Source organism: Amblyraja radiata, chromosome 6 (genome assembly GCF_010909765.2).
Source record: "Amblyraja radiata isolate CabotCenter1 chromosome 6, sAmbRad1.1.pri, whole genome shotgun sequence".
NCBI lineage: Eukaryota > Metazoa > Chordata > Chondrichthyes > Rajiformes > Rajidae > Amblyraja > Amblyraja radiata.
Window position 1 is genome coordinate 52,385,536 of NC_045961.1, and position 22,197 is coordinate 52,407,732.

General features: G+C 40.7%; 1 protein-coding gene across 3 annotated transcripts in view; it reads right to left on the reverse strand.

The window, feature by feature from the left end:
* Nucleotides 1–22,197, reverse strand: part of flt3 (fms related receptor tyrosine kinase 3) — a 69,320-nt gene that overhangs the window by 41,494 nt on the left and 5,629 nt on the right. The window contains exons 1-4 of one of the 3 annotated variants that reach the window (XM_033022833.1): nucleotides 13,490–13,647; nucleotides 4,471–4,583; nucleotides 841–931; nucleotides 540–690 (exon numbers count right to left, since the gene is read on the reverse strand). In XM_033022833.1, coding sequence (XP_032878724.1) covers nucleotides 540–690; nucleotides 841–931; nucleotides 4,471–4,583; nucleotides 13,490–13,541 — 407 coding nt within the window. In that variant the 5' untranslated portion in view covers nucleotides 13,542–13,647. Of the gene's footprint in view, nucleotides 1–539; nucleotides 691–840; nucleotides 932–4,470; nucleotides 4,584–13,489; nucleotides 13,648–22,197 lie in introns of those variants that run through there. The other 2 variants (XM_033022834.1, XM_033022835.1) reach the window with 2 other exon arrangements.

The window sequence follows — 22,197 nt, forward strand, 5'->3', positions numbered from 1 at the left end:
GGAAGATCAGGTGTGGGAACAGTGGGATCTGTGCATAAGGGCTTTCAAAAAAAATAATTTGTATACTGTGAGAGCTATGAGGATTGGGAAGAGTGATTATGATGTCTTCCCGACAGTAGTGTGGCCCTTAACTTACACTCACATAGCCCTCCATCACATCAAATGCATGGAGACCTCCAAATCAATTTTCCATAGTGTACCAGGCATACGTGAGAAATGGCCGTTGTACTTTAAATGAATTGTAAAACAGATGAATATGCACTCGGATAGTTAGATTTTTATTAGCTAATTATCTTAAAGACAATGGAACCATGACAGCTTTGTGGAGTCAGGCCATAGATCAACCCCAATCTCTTTAAATGGGAAGAACAGACTTCAAGGAATGAATGACTTATTCCTATTATTATAAATCATGTTATTTGTAGAACCAATATTTTGGGCTTCTAACATTTGCTCAGTTCAAATTTTTAAATGAAGAATACCATATAACAACGTTTACTGAATGAGAAAATCTATTATTAAGTAATTAAAGAAAATACCTGTGCAACGTGCAACTGCTCACATTACATTGAATTCTGTGGCTCTTAAAACTCCAATGACAAGATATATTTCCAGAAATATTCACGATTACTTTCAGAGTTATAGTGTCCAAAACATTAACTTCCACTTTGAAGATATTAACCTGAAATTCTAAATTATATTGCACGTTAAGGTGATTTGTTCAAAGCAAATTTTATAAGACATAATTTAGTTAAAATTTGATACAAGAAAAATGTTACTGTTATACTATAAATATTATGTTTTAAAAGAAATTTAAATCACAAATATCTGAACTCATACCACTGGCATTATACATAGAAAATAGTCTTCTTGTTGAATTGTTGCCATCCAAACAGAGTTGACTTTGGGTTTGATTTTCATCAACCAATATCTGCAAAAAATTAAGTTGAATGCTTCATATATACTTTTAGACAATAGAGAATAGACAATAGGCAATAGGTGCAGGAGTAGGCCATTCGGCCCTTCGAGCCAGCACCGCCATTTAATGTGATCATGGCTGATCGTCCCCAATCAGTACCCCGTTCCTGCCTTCTCCCCATATCCCCTGACTCCGCTATTTTTAAGAGCCCTATCTAGCTCTCTCTTGAAAGCATCCAGAGAACCTGCCTCCATCGCCTTCTGAGGCAGAGAATTCCACAGGCTCACAACTCTCTGTGAGAAAAAGTGTTTCCTCGTCTCCGTTCTAAATGGCTTACTCCTTATTCTTAAACTGTGGCCCCTGATTCTGGACTCCCCCAACATCGGGAACAAGTTTCCTGCCTCTAGCGTGTCCAAGCCCTTAACAATCTTATATGTTTCAATGAGATACCCTCTCATCCTTCTAAACTCCAGTGTACAAGCCCAGCCGCTTCATTCTCTCAGCATATGACAGTCCCGCCATCCCGGGAATTAACCTTGTAAACCTACGCTGCACTTCCTCAATAGCAAGAATGTCCTTCCTCAAATTATGGGACCAAAACTGCACACAATACTCCAGGTGTGGTCTCACTAGGGCTCTGTACAACTGCAGAAGGACCTCTTTGCTCTTATACTCAACTCCTCTTGTTATAAATGCCAACACCATTCGCTTTCTTCACTCATTCATTCATATTATTACTTTTCATTCATATTATCATTTCCTAGTGTTACTTGACTGAATATGAAATGCTAAAGACAGCTGAAAATATGCTCAGTAATACTTAATCTTCAACACATAGAATGGGCTTACAAGTAGGCTATGCAAAAAAAAGCGAAATAAGGATTTAGTTTCAAAATAGCAGGGGGGGGGGGGGGGGGGGGGTTTAATTAATGCGGCGTTATATTTTCTTCTGGAAAAATAACTGGAGCACAGCTGGTTGAGCTGCTGCCTCAGCGTCAGAGAGCTGGGTTCAATCCTGACTTTGGGTGCTGTCCTTGTCATGCTTGCACGTTCTTCCTGTAACCATGTGGGTTTCCTCGGGGTGCTCTGGTTTCCTTCCACATGCCAAAGATGTGGAGGTTTGTAGATTAATTGCCCCCTGTAAATTAACCCCTGGTGTGTATGGAATGAATGCAAAAGCGGGATAACATAGAAATAGTGTGAATGGGTGATCGATAGTTAGTATGTATTTGGTGGGCTGAAGAGCCAGTTTTCTACTGTATCTTTCAATCAATTCAATCATTCAATAGGCTGAATTGCCCTCTTCCCCCAGTAAATCTTGTGATTTAGACTACATGACTTCCATTTAATGGAACATATAACCATTTAATTAAATTCCTACCATAAGGATTTTTAATATTCTTCATGCAATTATAAGGACATATGAAAACATTGAGTTGGAAACACCCATCTAGTCTTTTAAAATTTCCCAAACTCAAGGTGTCTGGAGCATCACAAGAAGACATAGCCCCTTCCCCCTGCAGCCGTAATCTCCTGCAAGCCAAAAATAATCCCCAAAAGAAGACAGAATGGGAGCACAGCGGCGCAGCTGGTAGAGCTGCTTCCTCACAATGCCAGAGATCCAGGTTCGATCCTGACTTAGGGTGTTGTCTGTGTGGAGCTTGCACACTCATTTTTTAAGTTTAGTTTAGAGGTACAGTAAGGAAACAGGCCCTTCGGCCCACCAAGTCCGTGCCGACCAGCGATCGCCACACATTAACACCATCCTACACACACTAGGGACAATTTACATATACACCAAGCCAATTAACCTACAAAATGTACGTCTTTGGAGTGTGGGAGGAAACCCACATGGTCACGGGAAGAACGTACAAACTCTGTACAGACAGCACCCGTAGTGGAGATCGAACCTGGGTCTCCGGCGCTGTAAGGCAGCAACTCTACCGCTGCGCCACCATGCCGTCCTCACTGTGAACGCATAGTTTTCCTCCGGGTATGCCAGTTTCCTTCCACATGCCAAATATGTGCGAGTTTGTATATTAATTGGCCTCTAATGTGTAGTGAGTGAATAAGAAAGTGGGATAACATAGAACTTATGTTAACGGGTGATTGGTGATCGGTGTGGACCCAGTGGGCCGAAGGGCCTGATTCCATGCTGTATCTCTAAACTAATCCAAACAACCATATGTCTCCAACCACTAACCAGACTGATCCATAACTGTTAACTCCAATCTTTCTCTTCCACAATGGACCCATTCATGTTCCAGGATTTTATCGGATAGTTTCAATAGCCACCTGATGATTGATAGTGTTATTTCTGCCATTATTATACTAACTTTTTCAGTTGTGGAAGGGTTGGGAGTCATGAGGTATAGTCAGAGTCATACAGCAGGATAACAGACCCTTTGGCCCAACTTGACTTGGACCTTTACGCCAGTCACACCTGCCCGCATTTGGCCCTTTTCCCTCTACACCTTTTCAACGCATCAAAGTGAAATTTAAGATCAAGACCAAAGAATGATTTATTTTGCACTTATGATTACTTAAACTCTCTCAGCTTCTTTAAATAGGGTGTTCCATTGAAAAGTAAAAATATATTATTTTTTGCAGGGAGTGTCCTAGATATATATCTATATATATCTATCTATATATATCTATATATCTATATATATAGATATATATATATATATATCTATATATAAAATATATATATAAAATCCCAGAAAGGAAAAGATGCCCTCTCTCCCCAATCCATCCCCTCCCCACAGTTGTCCTTTGCTTGGGTCTCATCAGGTGCCCTGGATCTCTCAGGGTCGGGATTATAAGGGATAATGACTACAGTTTATAATGTCTCCACAATTCCTAGTCTGATATTTTGACAAGAGCTACATTCCTGCTGAGGTCATCATTCCTGCCGAGGTCATTGCAGAAATGTGCAGATAAGGCAAGGACACGAAGGCATTTGTTTCAAAAATAATTTGCAAGATCTATTGAGGTCTGAACCTCTACACTAGTTTGGAAAATTAAGAGGTTGCTAATAGCATCCTTTCAAAATATCAATAGTCAGCTGCATGTTTTGTCAAGTAACTTGATAACTTACTTTGTAAATGAATCTTCAATGTAGGACATCAATCTGAATTGTGCTTGGTTTTATCACTAGATGGAGGAAACTGTTAGCACTGGCCTGGGCAATAACGAAGATGGTACTTTTGGCCTCCAAAGGCCTGACGTTTGAGAATAAATACGTCACCAATAGTTTATCCTGAATGATGGCCACTGAACACCATTATAAATTCCTTGCAGTGAATATTAGTTGACCATATGATTTGAAATGAACTGTGTCACTATGACTCCATGATGCTTGGTGCTCCAATAAGTGACTTGCATTTTAATCGAGGATTACTTCAGAATTATGGCTATTTTCAAGAAGCTAAACAAGGCTGTAGTTATCTAGGGAATGATTCACTTCAGAAATGAAACAAAAACTGCATTAAAAGTAGAAGAAAATAAATTAAATTGCAACAAGAACAATAATATAAATTGTTTAATACCGGAGATGATTCTAGAGGATCCATTTTGGGAAGATAGATCAACATGTATTCAGTTTGAGATCTTTGTTCCTTCACCGTTTGTTCAGAAACCACAAGGAGGGCAGCATCAATGACTGTGGAATGTAAAATTGTTCTTAAGTACTTTCCCAGTGAAAATTTCCCTTAATTTCTTCAGTACGAAAATTCCAACTATTAATTTAAGTTCAATTTTGGGATTTCCTTCTCCATTGGTCATCCAAGCACCATGAAAGGTAAGGTGGTAATCATAACCTCTACTGGTTTAAAATTTCCTAACAATAAAAAGTGAATCATAGGGGAAATATTCCTGCCCCTCATCACACCTACTAGAATTCTCCACATTATCACTTTCTCTGAACCTGGAAGACTGTATACACAAACTAAGTGAATTATAGTCGATTTGATGCTGGAAGTTGTAACTGCGATATGTCTAGAAATTTTCAGCTGAGTAAGTAGGGTGAGCAAAGCCAGTGAATGCCTTCATCACATAAATCCACGTATTCCCAACAGCAAGTATGAAGAAGAGTTGGGTGTTGATTGGCAGTTAAGAGTAATTAGTTCATTCATGGATAATATAGACAATAACAATAAAGGATTAGGATCCCAGATTATTTGTTTGATTCATGTCTCTGGTACTGATTGATCCAGACATACTAACCAGCATAAGTGCCAAATTTGTACTCGGGATCTTGGTGCAAATAGGTTTCCACACTGAGAAATCCAATATGATGCTGACATCAGTAATTACCTAGTCCAAAATAGACAATAGACAATAGACAATAGGTTCAGGAGTAGGCCATTTGGCCCTTCGAGCCAGAATCAATGTGATCATGGCTGATCATCCCCAATCAGTACCCCGTTCCTGCCATCTCCCCATATCCCCCGACTCCGCTAATTTTAAGAGCCCTATCTAGCTCTTGAAAGCATCCAGAGAACCTGCCTCCACTGCCCTCTGAGGGAGAGAATTCCACAGACTCACCACTCTCTGTGAGAAAAAGTGTTTCCTCGTCTCTATTCTAAATGGCCTATTATTGGATGTTAGATGATTTTGTGTGGGTTTGGAAGATTTACTATAGGATGGCGAGCACCACTGAAAGTAATTACAAAACTTGATTTGGGTCAACATCAAGTAGGTTTTATACTTGGTTAGTATGTCAGTGGTACTGACATCAGAGATTCTGATCTGAAAAGCAATTTATGACAGAAACTGTCTATGTACTTGTGACCTATACGAGATCTGCAGGAGGGATTTAGTTAGTTCTACCACACAATTTCAAGCTTGGTAAACAATAGGAGATATACTCAATATTTTTTGGGGGCTTGCAGGATGTTGAGATTTGTCATTTGATATCAAAGACCGCAATGAAATAAAAAGGATAATTAATGATAATTAAGGATAATTAATTAGATTAATGACCAACAGCATCACTAACAGATCCACAGTATAACCCAAAGGGAGCAGCTCCACATATTTCTCTCAGTTGTCCTTCATCTAACACATTACAACAATAATATATTCTATTTAAGTTAAGATACCTTACAGGCACATAATCAGTAAAAAAATAACTATAAACAAATGACAAGATTAAGCCAAGCATAAAAATTGTGTCAACATTATTTCTGAACTTGAGAATTGTGTCCTAAAACATGTCAACCTCTCTAGTTCACTACCATACTTTTCAACACAGCATAATCTGCACCTCTTTGTTCCAGCTTTCGGAGATCTTCCCTAAGCCAAATCAAGTTTATTGTCACATGCACAACTGCAGTGAGGTACAGGTGAAATAAAAAACTTACTTGCAGCAGTATCAGACACATAAAACCAGACAAAATTAAAAATTGTACATAATTTACATATAATTTTTTCAAGACAGTGGAACAATAAAGAATGTGCAAAAAAAAATCAAGATATTAGTGTAAAAAAAATCATAATTGGAAAACATGTTCATGATAATGCAAAAAAGGTCAAGGTTGTTCGCTTACTGAGATTAGGTTAGGGTCCTCGATTCAGGAACTTGATAGTTGTAGGAAAATAGTTGTTCCTGAACCTGGTGGCGAGGGACTTAAGTCTTCTGTGCTTCCTGCCCAAATGTAGCAGTCAGTAGAGGGCATGGTGGGATGTTTGATGATAAGATGCTATCTACTTGAGGCATGCCTCATGTTGATGCGTTTAATGGTGGGTAAGGTTATGCCCATGATGCCCCCAAAATCATTTTTGTGCAGTGGTGTCAAATTTATTTGATAGTGTTAACCGGTCTATGTCAAAATTAAAGTTGACTAATATGTTGAATGAAGGTGGTCAGTTCTCAATGATCGAAAGAAAAGAAACATCTGGAGCTTCTTGTATGCAGCTAAATTAAGATATCTTGAGATATTTTACCACATTAAAGGCTTTAAATTATAACGTCGGGGTTATTAGTTTATAATGTCATTACACCACTACTCTATTGCACATCCTCACAATGAGGTATTGGATAGTTATATGGATGGGAAAGGAATGGAGGGTTATGGTCTGAGCGCAGGTATATGGGACTAGGGGAGATTATGTGTTCGGCACGGACTAGAAGGGTCGAGATGGCCTGTTTCCGTGCTGTAATTGTTATATGGTTATATGGTTATATGGTTAATGAGTAAGTACGTAGATCATTGGACCAAAATAAGGAATTAGACTTACAGGAAGACAAATTGCATACTAAAAAAGAAATGCAGAAAAATGGCTGTTTGATCACTTGCGCATGATGTGTATTATAAAAGCAGCTACACGTTGATGATTTTGTACATCAAGAATGTATGCTAACAATGAAAGATAGGAAGTTGTTACCTATGTTGCTACATAAAAATTTCCAATCCAACATTTACTTTTTTTATGATTAAATAGCTCCTGCACCTTCTGGAGCTTTCTGGAAAAGAGGCGAATCTTGTATACGGGAAGGATCCAATTCTTATCCCAAGAGGTGAATTGTTTAAATACATAGCCACATGGACGGAATGTTATAAGCATTTATATTTACAGAAAGAGATTAAATTGCTTAACTACTATATTACTATAATATAATGCTATAATGACTATAATAACTCAAATCTAAGTAGTTTTGACAAATAGTTAAGGGGCCTTAAAGGGTGCACTGATCATCCTGTAAACTATTAGATATACTCAATTTCTAACCTAAAGACCATCAACTCTGGAGGTCTACAATGTCTGCTTTGGGAGACATTTCATATCCTAGCCCCAGATAAACTATGTCTGCATAATAATCCCACCTTTCAGTCATCATACTGTTTTGACTTTAGTGTATATAACACTATTAAAAAGACAAGGTCTAAAGTCTGAAGAAAGGTACCAACACAAAATATCACCCAATCCATGTCTTCCAGAGATGCTGCCTGAATGAAAGTCAATGTATGTAAGACTGCAGGTACAGCAGGCAGTGAAGAAAGCGAATGGCATGTTGGCCTTCATAATAAGAGGAGTTAGTATAGGAGCAAAGAGGTTCTTCTGCAGTTGTATGGGGCCCTAGTGCACACCTGGAGTATTGTGTGCAGTTTTGGTCCCCTAATTTGAGGAAGGACATTCTTGCTATTGAGGGAGTACAGCGTAGGTTTACAAGATTAATTCTCAGGATGGCGGGACTGTCATATGCTGAGGGAATGGAGCGGCTGGGCTTGTATACGCTGGAATTTAGAAGGATGAGAGGTTATCTTATTGAAACATATAAGATTATTAAGGGTTTGGACACACTAGAGGCAGGAAACATGTTCTCGATGTTGGGGGAGTCCAGAATCAGGGGCCACAGTTTAAGAATAAGGGGTAAGCCATTTAGAACAGAGATGAGGTAACACTTTTTCACACAGAGTTGTGAGTCTGTGGAATTCTCTGCTTCAGAGGGCGGTTCTCTGGATACTTTCGAGAGAGCTAGATAGGGCTCTTAAAGATAGCGGAGTCAGGGGATATGGGGAAAAGGCAGGAACAGGGTACTGATTGGGGATGATCAGCCATGATCACATTGAATGGCGGTGCTGGCTCGAAGGGCCGAATGGCCTACTCCTGCACCTTTTGTCTATTGCCTGACCCACTGACATACTGCAGCACTTTGTTTTATTTTTGTAAACCAACATCTGCAGTTCCTGTCCCTAAATTTCACCTTCGTATATCATTTGCTTTGGGTAACATTGTTGGAGATTTTTGGTGTTCAAAGTCAAACTAGCATGATGCTTGTGTAGCATCTGCTACGCCCTCCCAAATAGTTAAATAAGCAATTTCACATGCACACACATTTTGGTAATTGAAATATCAGTTGGTAATTTCTATGCTGATATTAAAACATTGTAAATTGATGCAAGAAAAGACTGTACTCGGCCTTGAGCCATCTCGGCCATTAAACATATTAGCCAATCTCCATTATCCTGGTTTCCATCTCAACCTTGAGCACACTCAGAGTGAGATTCTGTAGCTATCTAAGAAAAAATAATTCCCAAGATTTGCAACTGTCTTTTGGAAGAAATTTCTCTTGACTTCAGTTCTAGTTGTCTGTTTCCATACCATACAAACGTGCACTCCAATTCTCCACACTCCAGCCTCTCTCAGCATAAATCCTTCAGTCTTTCAATGGGATCATCCTTCCTTCTTTTAATGAATGTAAACCCATTACAGCTCCTCAGAGACAATCTTCTTATGCCAGGAATAAATCTAGTAAATTTATGTTGCACTTTGTCCAATGCATGTATATTCTTACAGAGATAAGGAGACCAAAATTGTTGGTAACATTCATTTCAGATTCCCAGTATCTGCAGGGTTTTGTCTTCCGTTGGCTGTGTCAGACCAACTTTCTGTGAATCAGGTTCAAGGACATCCAAGTATCTCTGAATCCAACTGTAAAGTAGTCACGGTCCATTTAAAATATTCTTTGTTTTTACCAAACGTTTTACCCAAGTAAATAATTTCAGATTTCGACATATTATTATTTCTCTGTTAACACTCACATAGCATCCCAAATATCACTTTACAATTTGTGTCTTTCCCGAATGCCTTTTGAACACAATAAGATTTAAATATTCAACATACTCCAGTTTCCCTTTATCCACCTTATTGTATCATCAAAAAGCTCTGATATATTTGTGAAGCAGTTTTCCTTTCATAAAACCACACCAAATTTTTGACTAATTATGTTGTTTTATCAACCTGCTGGCAATTCCTTAATATAATTGATCAACATTTTTTCCTACTGATATCAAGCCAATAGGCTTTTTCTTTCCTCTCCTTTCTTGAAAACAATATTTACCAATCTGATGGGATGGTAACAGAATTTAGGGAATTTTTATAAATCACAACCAACATCCACCATCATTTCCATATCTCTTTCAAAATCCTTCAATAATAAGCATCTGCACCAATTTATCTGATCTCTGATACACTCCTTTGAAGCCAAGTATAATTTAAAATATATAGACACAAAAAGCTTGCGTAACTCAGGATGATAGGCAGCATCTTTGAAGAGAAGGAATGGGTGACGTTTCTGGATGCTTCAGACGGTTCTGAACGAGGGTCTCCACCCGAAACATCACCCATTCCTTCTCTCTAGTGATGCTGCCTGTCTCGCCGAGTTACACCAGCTTTTTGTGTCTATCTTCGTTTTAAACCAGCATTTGCAGTTCCTTCCAACACATACAATTTAAAATATGCTGATTGGTTAAAAGGTCTATAACTTTCCCAAAAGGACACAAAGTGCTGGAGTAACTCAGTAGGGCAGTCAATATCTCTGCAGAACATGGAAGGGCGACATTTCGGGTCCAGACTCTTCTTCAGACTGATCGATTTAACCTACTTTTTTTTGGACGTGGGTGCAATGTGCTGTTTCAACACAATGGAAGATTAAAAACAAAAATCCATAACCTCCTTCAATATTCTGGAATACACATATCTCTTAAACGAATAATCCTTTTGCCATCAGCGACTGTCCCATCAGATATAAGGAATCAGCAAAGAAATGTTCCAATGGTGGAGCAGGAACGAGAAAAGGGTTTCAGACAGATATAATTACCGGCAGCAGCCTAGGTTGATTCAAGAAAGAGAGCGTGCGATCAGAAATGAGAAGAAAGCAATCGGGAATAAGAGTAAATGGAAGGTGTAGAGGGAAAAACGTAACGCACTAAACTTCAGCCCAATCATTAGACTAATTGAAGGCTCCAGAGGTCACTTTAACCAGCTTGGGGTTTGGACCACCGACGGCGATATTCCAGAACACCTCGATTTTGCAAAATACCCTTATTTTACATTTGTGAAAGATCCGGGACTCATGTGCTGTGACTTTATCAGAGCTGGGTACCTCCCGGGGCTGCAGTTGTTGCGCGAAACGCGTGCATGTCCGCTTGGATTTTATATTTCCAATGTTCGGTTCGGTTCGGTATAAAACGCGCACACAGGAACAAAGACTTCCAGACACACGTGGGAAATATTATTCGACTCATCTTAGCATTTAAAATATTATTCTACAGCTCTTTAAAAAAAAAAAGTACGAAGTTAATCTATTTTCTAACATGCATCAAAATGTTTTTCTCTTTATACGGTTTGCTTTTCATTGATCCTATTGATAATTGATTTACAGTAACTTGTTCAAGAATAGCTGTTTGAAGTTTTGCTGTATGACAGCTCACTCGCTGTGAAGTTATGATTCATTGCTGCTCTATAACTATGAAACATAGAATTAAACTGTATTACTTCAAAAAGTAACAGGTATCCTACGTAAATGGTGTTCAGATTGGGTTAGGTTCCCATGAATCCGATATTCTCGGGTTCCAGTATCGGTAACTCAGGACACGGTGGATAGATCTCGCATAAAAATGTAAGATGATGGCTTTTAGTACTATCTCGTCATAATATATTAAAGGGATGCTTAGGGACAATTGTTTTTTATCAAGAGTGTTTTATTGTCATGTGTCTCAGATAGAACAACAGAATATTTAATCATAATAAATAAACAAAAACTTAGAAAACCCCCCAAACAATAACAGTGCAACAATAATAATAATAATAATACAAGATTAGTCATATAATAATCAAATTCGTTATTTGAATTATGGTTTCCCTTCCGTTACAGATGTTTGCATTCATACCCTAGTACCGAAAATGAAATCGACTATTTCTCTAGAGGGTAAGTACTGCGATTGGTCTTCAACAGCAAAAGGTGGGGTTTGCGTATTTTTGTTTCACTGTTTTTGTTGCTTTCCGGATCACTACACAGACAGGGGGCAGTTTAAGGACCGGGGGGGGGGGGGGGGGGGGCTGGTGAAATATTACTTGTACTTTCGAGTGTATTTATGTCTTCTTTCGGATTCTCTCCAACGTGTCCGATTGCAAGCAAAACACCCAAGCGGTATACCGCTGTCTCTGGCACAGGAGAGATGCCGAGCAGAATTTACATCTCTGTTTGTGCTGTTGACTTTGATCGTTTTACTTGCCTGGTCGAAGCTACAACTCGGGAGTTCTGGGGAAGTCAATTCTGGAGTGCTGGATATTACAGGGTAACGTCGATATACGTATAAGCTTCAGTTTACAAACCAACAAAAGATTGCACGGTTAATTTGTTCCGGAAATATTCTCTTAAAACTAAATACAATAGATAAAATGTAGATAGACGTTTAAATACCAAACTAAACTTCCCCGATGTTGGGGAAGTTCAGAACAAGGGGCCACAGTTTAAGGATAAGGGGTAAATCTTTTAGGACCGAGATGAGAAAAACATTTTTCACACAGAGAGTGGTGAATCTCTGGAATTCTCTGCCACAGAAGGTAGTTGAGGCCAGTTCATTGGCTATATTTAAGAGGGAGTTAGATGTGGCCCTTGTGGCTAAAGGGATCAGGGGGTATGGAGAGAAGGCAGGTACAGGATACTGAGTTGGATGATCAGCCATGATCATATTGAATGACGGTGCAGGCTCGAAGGGCCGAATGGCCTACTCCTGCACCTATTTTCTATGTTTTAAACGAAACACAACTGATGAGTTCGGGCTAAATTAATTCCGCGTAAATTATGGCGCCCGTGCAAGATTGGCTACTTGGCGCCCGTAAAGCTATCTCCAAAGACTGCAGGCATGGACGTAAAATGCTCATCCAAATGAAAATATCCTGTAACAATATGGCAAGATAGAAAGTTCAAGAAGGAACTGCAGATGCTGGAAGGTAGACAAAAGTGCTGGAGAATCTCAGCGGGTGAGGCAGCATCTATGGAGCGAAGGAAATAGGCAACGTTTCAGGCCGAAACCCTTCTTCAGATAGAAATCTCGACTAGTCCCACTTTCGCTTGTACAGTTTTCACATTAGCTTTTTTTTAGAAAATAATAAAACAACGGTATAAGTCGAACACATTAAATGATGCACAGCGTTGAACCTTACTGGGCAACACGTCTCCAACATGTGCGTTCTCGTCAGGTGCTTTGATCTTTTTTTAATCGTTTTATTTTCTGAACTACTGATCTGACAACGAGTTAAAAAGTAGACCATTAGAGATAATTTCGCTGGGACTATTACATAATTTCCCAACTCAAGTCTGCGGCCGGTTGACTTCTTAGGAGTGTAAATATTATCGTATGCTACAGCAAACCGTGAATCAACTTTAAATAAACCAGGCGATACTGGTTCGAACCAAAACGATACCACCTAATTATAGCACATCTGTATGTTGTGGCTTAACTGTAGTGATAACATCAGTTACAACTTAGATGCCAATTACGTTATTCTCATAGTTATAGAATCTTCTCCACACGCACGTGGTGTCTTATTTAGATAAATCAGCGACACACACAAATACAATCAAAACAAAACGTTCGTGTTCATTTTACACTGATACCTCTATCAATTTGCATTTAAGTATCAATCTCGTTAATATCACAAGCTGAAGAACAATTGCTAAACAATTTAAAAAATATGTAAGTCAAATATATTCGTCACCCTTAAAAGTATTTCAAATAAGTTTATAAATCCATGATCAAATACAGGTATACGTACTCAGAATAAGAACACACAGCTTGATCGGCCTCTCAGATTTTAATCCCAACATTGTGTCTCTATCACTTCATAAAAATCATCAAAACAAGATATGAAAAGTTGACCTCTGTGTTCACATTCTCCACGTTGCAAGTGAACTGAGCAAGAAATAAGTTCAGCAAGAAATAATATTGGCGTTGCTGAAGCCCGGTGATACGTCACGAAACAGGAACTAGCAGCTCCCCACATCTTTACAATACCACATTACCAAACTTATTCGTTAATTAGCAGTCATGACTGTATAGACATCACAGTGCAAACTCCATCCTCAAGTTCCTGGTTGGAGAAATACAGATGGCGATGAGTCACAGTATAGAAGTAAGATCAATCACTGACCCATTGGTGCCAGCCCAACAACCTGACTTTCAATGTCAGTAAGACCAAGGTACTGATTGTGGACGTTGGAAGAGGACCCATTAACCTGTCTATATCGATGGGACGTACACAAAAATGCTGGAGAAACTCAGCGGGTGCAGCAGCATCTATAGAGCGAAGGAAATAGGCAACGTTTCGGGCCGAAACCCTTCTTCAGACTGATAGGGGGTGGCGGGGAGAAGGAAGGAAAAAGGAGAGGGAGGAGCCCGAGGGCTGGGAGGAGACAGCCCAAGGGCTGAGGAAAGGGAGGAGACAGCAAGGGCTAACAAAATTGGTAGAATTCAATGTTCATGCCCGCAGAATGCAGACTCCCCAAGCGGAATATGAGGTGCTGTTCCTCCAATTCCTGGTGTTGCTCACTCTGGCCATGGAGGAGACCCAGGACAGAGGTTGAACGGGGAATGGGAGGGGGAGTTGAAGTGCTGAGCCTCCTGGAGGTCAGGTAGGTTCTTGCGGACCGAGCGGAGGTGTTCGGCTAAACGATCGCCCAGCCTCCGCTTAGTCTCACCGATGTAGATCAGCTGACATCTAGAGCAGCAGATGCAATAGATGAGGTTGGAGGAGATACAGGTGAACCTCTGTCGCACCTGGAACGACTGCTTGGGTCCTTGAATGGAGTCGAGGGGGTAGGTAAAGGGACAGGTGTTGCATCTCTTGCGGTTGCAATGGAAAGTGCCCGGGGAGGGGGTGGTACGGGAAGGAAGGGAAGAATTGACAAGGGAGTTACGGAGGGAACGGTCTTTGCGGAAGGCAGACATGGGGGGAGATGGGAAGATGTGGCGAGTGGTGGGGTCACGTTGGAGGTGGCAGAACTGACGGAGGATTACTTGTTGTATGTGACGGCTGGTGGGGTGGTAGGGGGACTCGATGAGACGATGGTGGAGAGTCAAAAACTTCAAATTCCTGGGCGTGCATATTTCTGAAGATCTTTCCTGGACCCAGCACACTGATGCAATTATAAAGAAAGCACATCAACGCTTCTACTTCCTGAGAAGATTATGAAGATTTGGTATGTCAGAGAGGATTCATTTGAACTTCATACAGTAGAGAGCATATTGACTGGTTGCATCTTAGCCTAGTTCAGCAACTTGAATGCCGGTACAGGAGCCTGAAAAATGTAATGTTCAGGTTCAGGAACAGTTTCTTCCCTACAGCCATTAGGCTATTAAACACTATAACCTCAAATAAGCTCTGATCTACATAGACTATTATTGCACTATTATTGTTTGTTGTTTATGTGTACCTGCATGTGTAAGTGTGTGTGTATATATATATACTCTGTGTGAACTTTATTTTCTCATTCATTATATTGTTTACAGTGTACCAGGTTTACATATTCTGTTGTGCTGCTGCAAGTAAGAACTTCATTGTTCTATCTGCGACAATGACAATAAAACATTTTTGACTCTCTTCAATCGTTAACATTCAATCGTTACTTTAATTTCGCACCTGGCAATATATCTATAGAGTGCAATACAATCAAAATGCATATTTAATGCTAGATATGTTTCTCATTTAAGTTAATTTCATGTTTAAATGTGAATCTATTTATGCGATTTTGTTCATAATTCTATTAGAAAGGCAAGATCTTTTTTACAATTCAATCATTTGCAGCCTGTATCAGTTACGATAGGAGCAGCAATCTCCTAGTATCGGTGACGATGCAGTCGAATGCCTTGATAAACCAGACAACTGTTAAGTCTTTACACGGAAATTGTGAGAAATAGAGTATAAAGCAAAGTAGGTCATTGATGTCACGTCGTCTTCCCTAAAGGGCATTTGATGGATTGATTTGTTTATAGTAGAACGATTAAAACACACAAGGTTAAACCTCAAAATACAATAGTGATTGTAGATCAAGTTTTCCAGAGGATAGACACAAAGCTGAAGTAACTCGGAGTCAGACAGCATCTCTGGAGAAAAAGAATAGGTGATGTTTCGGGACTAGACCCTTCTTCAGCCCACGTCCAAGGTTTCCTGAGGTACCAAGCCAGTAACAAAACGATTAAGCAAACAGATGCAAGATGCAAATAAATACTTGAAAATATTACAAATTGTGAGATGATTTCCATCAGTGTAGGTGGTTTCCGTGTTAAACAAATTCCAAATGTGCAGTATCAAATGCAGAGTTGAAGGTCAAATGGATTTCAGGTCAGCACTTGGGATCTAATAAAATAATCGCACACCGCTTCAGCTGTTAGCATAATAGTAAAAAAACAGGACTTGCTTTCAAATAAATTTGATGGGTGCATGTTCTAATATAACCTTTTATACTTAAACTTTCAATCTTTTAACGTTAGGAAACTGAAAACTGACACCCCACATGAGAGTATTACCGATGTTAAGCTTGAGCACGCAAGTAATTGCTAAGAAATATTTTCACATCACTCAGAAAGAAAAAAAACACAATGGAAATTACAGTATTAGCCAGTTCAGTCACATTATTAACCCTCCAAACAGATATGGGTATTGAAATGACATAAATAAGTCCAATGTTTATAGTAGTTTACTTCATATAATGTAATAAATGAAAGAAATAAGATCAAACTAATTTATACAGACTTGTAAAGGTGAGCTTTAATAACATACTGGGGCAGATGTTTATCAAAAGCATGTGATTTTTCTTCAATTCCTTTAAAATCATTTGAATTAATAGAAAGCCAGATTGAAGATTTGAATAAATATAACTTCTGTAGGATATCAGAAAGATCCCTTAACCCACCAATTTGACCCAGTTTGGTCCAAATATTTGGATATATTTCCTTACATTTCAGAGTTTGGGTCCAAAATTGAAGATACCAAAGTTCCTATTTTTACTTTCAATGGCACAGCAGAATTGGGAGAAACAAAATTATCATATTTAAAGTATACATTTATTTTTGATGTCTAATGTGATCTTTTGTTTCTGGATTACATGTTCAAGTCTTCTTATGACATAGGAGGCAGCGAATTGGCCCATTGAGTCTGTGCCATTCTCCAAGTACTGTCCCGAAATCAAGGGTAGTCTGGGTGCAATGTCTTCAGTTCTGCCACGGTAGAGTTAGTCGCTGCTCATGAACTCCTCCGTTCTATAGCACCGCTGTGGCATTAGGCCTCGAGTTCCTTTCCACCCATATGGTCGCAAAAGGTTAGTACAGCTCTGGAAATACTGCAGGAGATGGACTTGGTGTGGGCAGTTTAAGCACAATCTAGGTCTTTATGCCAAGGCCTTATCTGACACCTCATAGTAGATGAAAAAGATCACGTAACATTCTTTCATTCAAGTCGGTGAGAATTTCTTAATTTCATGGCCAAGATTTACTCTTCAATTCACAGGTTGCTCGGTCTTTATAGCATGACCCTGCTCTGCTTAAATTGGTTGCAATGCTTTCTACCATATAACAAATACTCTTTATCATTACTTTATTGCCCATGTATGACTTTGGAACGTTAATCGGTCATTGTAAATATAATTGTTCCTTCTTAATAATCAGCGCCTTTAAGACACTCTTCTCACACTGCACCTTGTATCCAATTATAATAATTGATTGTTCTGGGGGACAAAAAATATTTGGGAAGAGAAGAACTGATTCTTATCCTTGAATAGATTTTCTAAGAGGATCCACAAGATATCCTTCGATATATCTGCAAAAAGAATAATAAAAAAATTAATGGTCCACTTAGAGAAAGAGAAGAGAAAAAAACATTGGAGTAATCTTAGAGCTTAAACCTGCAACAGAAAAACTTTAAAGTTATCCAGGTGGTTGAACTGTGATCAGTTCAATGGCCTAACTGGATGTATTTGAATGTCAAGTTGGCTGAAGCAGATTGAGAAACTAGATTAAAAGACATTGGAGACATGAGGAACTGCAGATGCTGGTTTGCCAAAAAAGACACAAAGTGCTGGAGTAACTTAGATGGATGCGGCAGCATTGCTGGAGAACATGGAAAGGTGACGTGTTGGACGCGTTGCACTGAAAAGTGCAATGACAATAAATTGAATCAAATCAAATCAAATTAGGACCCTTCTTCAAACAGAAGACTGAAGAAAGGTCCTGACCCAAAACATCACTTGTTCATCTTCTCTAGTGATGCTGCCTGACCCATTGAGTTACTCCAGCACTTTGATTCTTTCAAAGACAAATTGGTGGATAAGCATTGGTAAATATCTGAAAATCTGACAGGAATTTCTTAAAGGTTGACCATGAAATAGATAGGAAAAAAAACAACACAAGGTGAATTGTAAAGATTTCTAAACAAGTAAAAAAAAACTTAACAAAAGTAAATTGTTCTCTTTACACGTAGGGACAGGAAAAAGAAATCAGTGAATAAGAAATCTTTCACCAATTTATTATCTCTCACACTTAATAATTTTTTTGGATCTGTCCTCAGGGTGAAAATTAGAAAACAAAAGTCCATAACTAATGGGGAAAACAAATGACATCAAGGAACATACCAAAATATGCATTTCTTCAGACTGGTCAGGGGATAGGGAAACGAGAGATATAGATGATGATGTAGAGATAAAGACCAATGAATGAAAGATATGCAAAAAAGTAACGACGATAAAGGAAACAGGTCATTGTCAGTTGACCAGTCTAAAAAAAGGTCTCGACCCAAATGTCACACATTCCTTCTCTCCAGAGATGCTGCCTGTCCCGCTGAGTTACTTCAGCTTTTTGTGTCTATCTTCGGTTTAAACCAGCATCTGCAGTTTTTTCATATATACATTGTTAGTTGTTTGTTGGGTGAAAATGAGAAGCTGGTGCGACTTGGATGGGGGAACGATGGAGAGAGAGGGAATGCCGGGGTTACTTGCAGTTAGAGAAATCAAAATTTATACCACTTGACTGTAAGCTGCCCAGGCGAAATATGAGATGCTGCTCTTCCAATTTGCATTTAGCCTCTGACAATGGAGGAGACCTAGGACAGAAAGGTCAGTGTGGGAATAGGAAGGAGAATTACAGTGTTTAGCAACTGGGAGATCAGGTGTGTCCTGTAGATCTGGACCGACCTGATCTCCCGGTTGCTAGTCCACCTGGACCGACCTGATCTCCCAGTTGCTAGTCCACCTGGACCGACCTGATCTCCTGGTTGCTAAAGACTTTATTGCACATGCTGGTTCTGCCGCATCCTCTTGATTGAATTGAGCCTCAAGCTTGTTCTTTGCTCTTGGTATCCCCGATAGCCGTGCAGTTTTTTCTTGGCCTACGTGTATGGTACATGGGTATCGACCTATCTATCTATCTATACATAACTAAAACTCTGATCTTGTGCTCTTCCGGTTTGCGCGGTTTTTCTATTTACACAAAAACGGCACGGGATAGTGCTACGATTTTTCGCCAGCTCACTCACCGTTCTCCTGCAACAAGTTTACTTCCGATTAGTAGGTAGTTTATTGTAAAAGTTAGCGAGGCTTAAAAATCTTAAAAACTGCACGTGCGCAGACCAATCTCCTCTCCTGCATATCAGCGCCGCGTGGATTGGTCTCTTCCCGTCACTCCGCGGGAGGTCCACCCCTTCCTGCACCATTGCGTCTTTATTGGAGCTGAGGATGGCCGGCGGAGGTCTCCAACCGGACACAATTTTCGGAGGGACCGAAAGCGGCCCGGCGTGGCAGATGTCGCAAAATGGAAAGCAGAGAATCAGATCCCGGCGGAGGAGAGCGTCTAGCGCCCGCTGTGAGTCCCATACACACCGCCATCACAACGCCCCACAGCTCCAGCCCCTTCCCCTCTGGTCCCCCTCGCTGGCTCCTGTCCCCCTCCCCGTGATTCCACCCCTCTCCCCCATGGCTCTTCCCCCGTCTTTTCTCCGAGCTCTCCACCCCCCCCCTACCCCCCTCCACTGTAGCTTCTGGTGCTTCCGGGCCGAGCCGAGGATCCGCGCCGACGGCTGATGCTCCTCCGGGGCACGCAAGAAGGGAGAGGCAACCTCGAGATCCTGGGGAAGAGAGGGGATAGAGGGAGAGGAAGGGAGTAGGGAGAAGAGTTATGGCGGGAGCGCGTGTCAGAGGGTAGGGGAAAGGAGAGGTGAGGGAAGGATTGGGGGAGGGTAGGAGGAGAGGGAACAGAAGATGGAGGAGGTAAGGAGGAAGAGTGGGGGAGGAGGGCGAATAGAGGGAGAGGAGGGGGGAGTGGGGGAGGTAGGGAGAGGGGAAGAGGAAGAGGAGGGCAGTGGGGGAGGTGAGGAGGGATAGTGGGGGGGAAGGGGAGGTGAGTAGTGGAGGAGGTGGCGGATAGAGGGATAGGAGGAGGTAAGTAGGAGAGAGGAGTTATGGAGGGAAGGAGTGACTGAGGGTTGGGGAAAGGGAGAGAGAGGTGATAGAGAGATTGGGGGATGGGAGGAGGGGAGAAGGAGAGGGGAAAGAAGAGGGAGGGTGAAGAAGGGGAGAGAGTACTAGGGATGAGGGGAAATGAGCTGCACCTGTGCAGTTGGGGGATATGGGTGAGTGGCGTAATATTGTGTTGGGGGACCTAGCCTTCTGTGTGACAGGGAGCCAATGGGTCCCACTTAGTCTAGCTCATCTTTAAAGAGCAAGATCTGGACTTTAGCAGTGTGAATCTCCCTGTTCATCCAAGGATTCTAGTTATGATATCCCCTGATTGTCTGTCGTAATACAGTCGTCATTGTATTTTTTGATGAATCAATCCAAGCATAACCAGAAAATCATGTGCATTAGCTTTCTTTTCTACTCCAAACTGTACCATTGGCAACCCCACCACTTTAGGAATACAGCGTGGAAACAGGCCATTGGGCCCATGGAGTCTGCACCAAGTAGCGCACACTCGCACTATCCGACACACTAGGGACAATTGACAGAAGCCAATTAACCTACAAACCTGCAAGTCTTTACAGTGCGGGAGCACCTGGAGAGAACCCACGAGGTCACAGGGAGAAGGTACAAATTCCATCTAGACAGCACCTATAGTCAGGATTGAACCTGGGTCTCTGGCGCAGTGAAGGTCCTGTCCCACTTGGGCGTCATTTACGCGTCACGCAGATGGTGCGCAAAGATTTTGTAGTTACCAAAATCCTGAGGCGCCTCGCGTGACCGCGCGTCACTGCCTACGTCACCACGCACGCGTAATGCGCACCATGCGCGCGTAAATTACGCGCAAATGACGCTCAAGTTGGACAGGCCCTAGAGGCTGCAACTCTACCACTTCCAAGGATTAATCATTGATTTTATTTTAATAAAAAAAGCTATCAACTAATCACAACCACCTGAAAGGACGGAGTCAGATCACACACTGATGAACACTGAGGGCACTTAAATCCACTCTATCACATTAATTGCTCAGTGTTCCTACATTGCCAAATTTCTGTCTGCTATGCAATATTGGACGAACAAAATTTTCCTCAAACTAAATATTGTGATAACGAAAGCCACTGTCTTTGAGCAAAAATTCTGCCACAAATTTCAATTCCTAATCAAATCTATTTTGTGTATGCTGGACTTGTAACATTGGTGTGCTTGACACCAAAATCAGTGTCAGATTACAAATCTGTGCCATTGCTAGCGATACTCATTCCTAATTCTATAACTGTGATTGGCCCAGACAAACTTTAATTGAGACTCTCATCCATGTTTGTTACTTGTAGATTTGATCATTCCAAGGTTCATTTGGCCAGTTTACCCTCAACGTAGTCTCCATATATCCCAAACCTCTGCTACTTTTCCAAAGTCAAACCATGCTCCATTCCGGAATCACTCCTATGTTCGTTGATATCCCAGTTTATCATTGCATCAATTAAAAAACATGATTGGAATATAGAACAGTACAGCACATGAACAGGCTATTCAGCCCACAATGTATGTGCTGAACACGATGCCAAGTTAAACTAATTTCACCTTCCTATACATAATTCAGATTCCCTCATTCACTGCATATCCATGTGCCTATCTAAACTCCTCTTAAAGGGCACTATCGCATCTGCCACTACCACCATCCCTAGTCATGAATTTATAGGCCAAATGGAAGGAATTTAGTGCTTAATTCCCGTAAATTAATACCCAAGCAAAATATGAGGTGCTGTTCCTCCAATTTGCAGTGGGCCTCACTCTGGTCATGGAGGAGGCTCAGGACAGAAAGGTCTGATTCGGAATGGGAGGGGGAGTTGAAGTGCTGAGCCACCATGAGATCAGGTTAGTTATTGCAAACTGAGTGGAGGTGTTGTGCGAAGCGTTCGCCAAGCCTGCGCATGGTCTCACCGAGGTTAATCATACGCTGAATAATCCAACCACATTTTTGTTTGGAAGTGGAAAGAAATAATAGAAATTGCATTAATTGCAACGTGTAAAAAGAGTTGAG